The following is a 5,334-nucleotide window of genomic DNA, read 5'->3' on the forward strand; positions in this document are numbered from 1 at the left end:
AGACAGAGGTAGGTTTATTACACATTTTCCTAGGAGCATGAGACACAAAATTTTCCTAGGCCTACCATTAAAATGGGAACTTGAAGCAATCATGGCATGTGAGTCAAAAGCATTATAACTCCTATTATAATGAGAATTTCTAGAAAATTTTCTATCATGGTACATGAAAGCATGATTCTTTTGACTACTACTAGCCATAGGGGCCTTCCCTTTCTCCTTGTTGGAAATGGGAGCCTTTTGACTTGTTAAGTTTTTGGCTTCCTTTCGAAAGCCAAATCCATCCTTAATTGAGGGATGTCTACCAACGGTGTAGGCATCCCTAGCAAATTTTAACTTATCAAAGTCATTTTTGCAAGTCTTAAGTTGGGCATTAAGGCTTGCCACTTCACCATTTAATTTTGTAATAAAAGTAAGGTGCTCAACACATGCACTACAAAAAACTGGTTAAAGAACGTGGGTGAAAACCGTCGAACTTAATGTAATAAGCCGTCGAACTTACCGTAAGAACGTGGGTTTACCGACGAATATAGCCGACGACGATTTTTGAACGAACTTAGAGAAGTAAGTTCGACGGCCCCGTCGAACTTAAGGTTAAGAACGTGGGTACCGTCGAACTTAATGTTAAGAACGTGGGTACCGTCGAACTTAAGGTTAAGAACGTGTGTTTTTAAGTTCGACGGGGGCCGTCGAATTCTTTCCCATAAGTTCGACGGCACCCACGTTCTTAACCTTAAGTTCGACGGGGCCACGTGGCCGTCGAACTTATGTGACCTGCGTGGGTCTGCGTGGGCTGCACATTAAGTTCGACGGTGCCCACGTTCTTAACATTAAGAACGTGGGTACCCACGTTCTTATCCCTTTTCCAGAAAAAAAATAAAAATTACAGAAATGAAAAATTAGACAAACATAAAATCACATGCAACACAGAATATCACATACAATACAGATTTCAAACACATGGATATATGTTCATATCACAAATTCACACAAGTCCAAATACATAAGTTCACAAATTCACATAATTCCAAATACATAAGTTCACATCCATAGTTCATATTTTTAGTTCACAAGTTCAAACATTAGCTCCATCGCTCTCGATCAGGACATCAGATTGTTGTTCGTAGCTCCACCACTAGAATTGAGACATCTGTCCGCAAAGTCAGCGTGAGGGGGAGGAGTCACTTGATGAGAGCCGGAATCAAACAAAATAAACCAAAATTCTCATAAAGAGATTAGGTTTGCTAACAGAGAGGTACTGTGATGTGTCTGATCCATCAGCACTGCAAAAGAAACAATGTTGAGAGTTTGTTACCTGGAGAGCAATAGACATGGAATTACTTCATAAAGAGATTCAAAACAATAATATTACCTTGAATTATCATCTGGCAGCGTCTCTTCCCAAATACTGTTGACAAACATGTTGCCTAATGACTGAAAGAGATTGATTACAGATGGCTCCCAAACTCTAACATCAAGTGTCAGAGATCTAACCTGAAATAAGATGCATGTGTTTAGGCTACAATTCTATCAAAATAAATATATAACTATCCTAAATTAGCAATAGAAAAATGATATTAAGCTATAAAAAACGATCATATTTCACTTCCTTAATATAATGATGCGAGTTCTGTGTGTTCGAGAAAAAACTGTTTCACTTTCTTTATGCAAAACATGTGTTGTAGCTTTAGGTGTAGCTATCGGTGTGATAGCACCACTGCACCAAAGCCCAAGTCTATTTGATATCATGCACACACTGAAACAACTTCTAGACTTTAAAGTTTCAACCTCTAGACTTCAAAGAATAAATGAATGCAGAAATAAATATTGCAAAACCATCAAGAGAAACAAGAGTCTATTTAAAAGAATTAACAGTTAAAGGTTTTGTAGATACCTTTGATATATGCACTCCAAGATTTCTGTGCACCCCAGAACACTCTATGCATAGAAGTGCGCCAAGGTTTAATGATACCCAATCAGGTTCTGAAGCACCACAGTCAACACACATATTATTGCCATCAACTTTCCTAAGCAAGTTAATTGGTTTTTCAGGTTTCATGCTGGTTATGTGATGATGTGTGCCTCTGACATCATGCTGCCCATTTCCAGATTTCTTCTCCAGTACTAAATCATCACTTACAGAAGGTTCAAATTCTACTGGACACATGCAAAGATCACCTCTCCCAACTACTGGATTAAAAGCAGAAATAAGATATGTAACTACTAGAGCAAAACATTAACACCATAATACAAAGAGAAATAGTTTAAGAGTTACCTAATTAATATATGGTTCCATTTGATGCAATAGTTCATATCCCTGACAAATAGAAATTGATAGGATTAATCACATTCATGCATAACATAGCTACACCACAAGGCAAAATATGCAAGGAGGTACTTGTTTAAAATATCGAAGATGTGAGTCCATCGTCGCACTAACAGCCTCCAAAAATTCATATCTCTTCGTTGCCTCGACATGGGAAAGTGAAGTGACCTGAGAAATTAACATGGACATGGCAAACAATGGCATGGTAAGCATATAAGCTCAGAAACTAAGGAGCAAAGTAATGGACAATGCAAATCGTACCAGGTTGAAACGGGCTTGCTCAAATGAAGATCGAGCACTGTGAAGCTCCTGGTTATTACCAAATGCTATTTAGTTTAGGGGGAGTTAGAGAAGCCTTTATTTGTGTGAACACTATAAAATGTTGAATAAGAATGGTTTTTACATCTTCAATTGCCGTTGTTATGTCTGGTCGGGTACCTTTCTTCAATGATAGGTACTTCTCACGAATCTATAACCAAACCAACAAGTTCACGAGTTAACAGCACACTCTGTCTTAGGAATTCAGCAAGCAATAATATTACAGTTTTATGCAGCAAAGCAAGTATGGCAGAAAAATATGAAAGAACAACAAATTGGCAGAAAAATATGAAAGAACAACAAATTGGCAGAAAAAATAGAAACATAGTGAAACATTGAGAGTACTTACAGAGTGCCTGTGCAGCAGTCATTCTTTTTCTGTAATCCTTGTTAAGAAGTCTTTTGACAAAATCTTTAGCTTCAGGCGATACTGATTGCCATGGTGAGTCGTCAAAATTAGGGTCAGCTCTCAGCACTAAGCGAAAAATACCTGATTCAGTTTGTGCCTAGAATGGCCTGCTACCATATATAATGTTAATGTGCTGCAAGAGAACATCAACCCTAAGGTAGACAATGCGACTTTTGAGCACTATCATACATGTTGTTTCAAGATAAACAACACATGCAATATTCACTGTTTTTACATAGATCAATATTATGCAAAGTCAAGGAAGAAAAACATACTCCATGATTATGTAGACATTAAGGGCGTCCTCAGAAGCATCATAAAACTTGACAAGATTGGAATGTCCAGATAACGCCTTCAAAATTTTCACCTCTCTGCGCACATCCTCAATAGATATTGCCGTTGTCATCTGCAAGAGAAAAACAAAGGAATGAGGTGAATTTTGCAAACTAAATATAAAATCTAGATCAAGATATATTTTTCCCCTGGTGCAGTGAGCTAGGTGCTAGGAAAGTGAATTTAGCGCTAACTGATGGGTTGTCTAAGAGAACCTTAATCTTAATTGAAAGGATCCCTTGAGCATCTGTTAGCTTCTAGCCTCAAAAAGTATATACCATGTATGTGTGTATGTTGTAACAAGGAATAAAATTGCACGCAATTCAAATAAAGAACTATATAGAAGGAAGAAACACAATAGATTCAATAAATACATCTCATGCTCAAATAATTTCAGTAACACAAGCGAAAATTATAGCAGACCAAAATAGTCATTAATTAATTAATGTTGTATCGCTCAAAAAACGACAATATACATGCATGAAAACATCAATGCACCCATGCATGTAGAATTCTTCTGTGTCGCCTATCGTACACTAGGTTTTCTCGACAACTTGTTGCACAAACATTTTAGATGCCAAGTAAAACTGAGATCAAAATTAAATCATTCAATAATCAGAACAATGTCAGTGGAAAGCAGTCCCCAATATCAACATGTCCTCAGCTTTGGCACCAAGAATCTAAGAGACATTTATTTAGTTCCTACACTTTTCCCTATGTTTCTTCTACTTATGATCATATAATAAAATGATGCAGAATGGACCAAGGGACACCTAAACTAATGGCAGGAACAACAATATGATGGAGATACTCGGGAACAGGTTCTCTGAGGTCTCACAAGGAACTCTGTCGCTGCCAAGCTAGTGATCTACAGCTGCATAAACTACTATGCCATGATAGCTTACAGAAAGAACAAAAAAGCAAGAAATAGGTGATAGATGGATGAACAGTTGAACACTCAGATCATGAAAATGGGCACATTATTAAATGCGGCATTGCTGAAACAAGATCTCTATAATGTACTTCTAACCCTGCGGAGAAATGCCAATGCCAATGCCAATACCATCGGGGGGGGGGAACTGATCACCCTGCAAGTCAGCCAAGAAGCAAATCATGAACTTATGATTGCAACACCTGTGGTAGTGGCACTTCAGAGATACTGATCTACTAAAAGAGAGTTAAAAAAGATCACAACAGGATGGCAATTATGTCATCCCACATAGTTTGTTCATGATCCGGTGGAGGAACCGAGCCGATTGAAACAGGTAAGATCGTGTCGTGCGTCCAATAAAAGAGCACTGTGAGATCACGAATAGCAAGACCTTGGCTTTGGAGATGACCTTGATAGCCATGACCTGGCCTCTCATGTCTCCCTTGCGGGCGCGTGCGAGCAGGTGTGGCCGAAATGGTCGCGGCCCACCTCCTTCCCCAGCTCGTACTTGGTGGCGAAGTGGCGGTCGTACTTGACATCAAAAATAGAAAATAATTAGGTACCACTTATTTGAGTATTTCATAACTCAAACCACAAGCTTCACACGACATGGAAGGTACATGTAGAGCAATTGAACAGAATACTATACGGTGAACAAAAACAGACACCAAATGATAAACATTTTTTCTGATCCAATACTAATAAAAGAAATTGCAATCCTATTCAAGAAACACAAACCTTATACAACAACATTTCATTGTGTTCGTATCGCTCATTCTCTGGAGGATAATCATCTTCCAGTGTTCCCTCGTATGCCTCCAATACTTCTACTGCCTTGGAAGAACTGCAAGTGACAATCAGTATCAGTTCCAAGTCAAACAACCACGTTAAGTGATTAATTCTTTCATGCAGTAAATGCTTTATCTTAATCATAATCTTTAGCACATAGATCACAAATAAATGAACAAGTTTCTACATCTGATATAAAAGAATACAAACAAAAATATAAGTGGTCAGGTT

The 5,334-nt window shown here is 38.1% G+C and overlaps 1 protein-coding gene and 1 long non-coding RNA gene across 2 annotated transcripts; both read right to left on the minus strand.

Annotated features, from left to right (window-relative positions):
• Positions 1 to 945: 945 nt before the first annotated feature.
• LOC103655231 (ADP-ribosylation factor GTPase-activating protein AGD1-like) lies at positions 946 to 2,180 on the minus strand. The gene is made up of 3 exons (XM_008682015.2): positions 1,892 to 2,180; positions 1,370 to 1,491; positions 946 to 1,280 (listed from the first exon to the last, which is right to left on the minus strand). The coding sequence occupies exons 1-3, from the start codon at positions 2,162 to 2,164 to the stop codon at positions 1,199 to 1,201; spliced, it is 477 nt and encodes a 158-aa protein (XP_008680237.2). The 5' UTR covers positions 2,165 to 2,180; the 3' UTR covers positions 946 to 1,198.
• A 95-nt stretch (positions 2,181 to 2,275) lies between these two features.
• Positions 2,276 to 3,128, minus strand: LOC103653131 (uncharacterized). The gene is made up of 4 exons (XR_565274.2): positions 2,727 to 3,128; positions 2,585 to 2,632; positions 2,396 to 2,491; positions 2,276 to 2,314 (listed from the first exon to the last, which is right to left on the minus strand). It is a non-coding gene; the product is annotated as an uncharacterized lncRNA (long non-coding RNA).
• Between the last annotated feature and the right edge of the window lie 2,206 nt (positions 3,129 to 5,334).

The sequence above is a fragment of the Zea mays genome, chromosome 4 (genome assembly GCF_902167145.1).
Source record: "Zea mays cultivar B73 chromosome 4, Zm-B73-REFERENCE-NAM-5.0, whole genome shotgun sequence".
NCBI classification, from domain to species: domain Eukaryota; kingdom Viridiplantae; phylum Streptophyta; class Magnoliopsida; order Poales; family Poaceae; genus Zea; species Zea mays.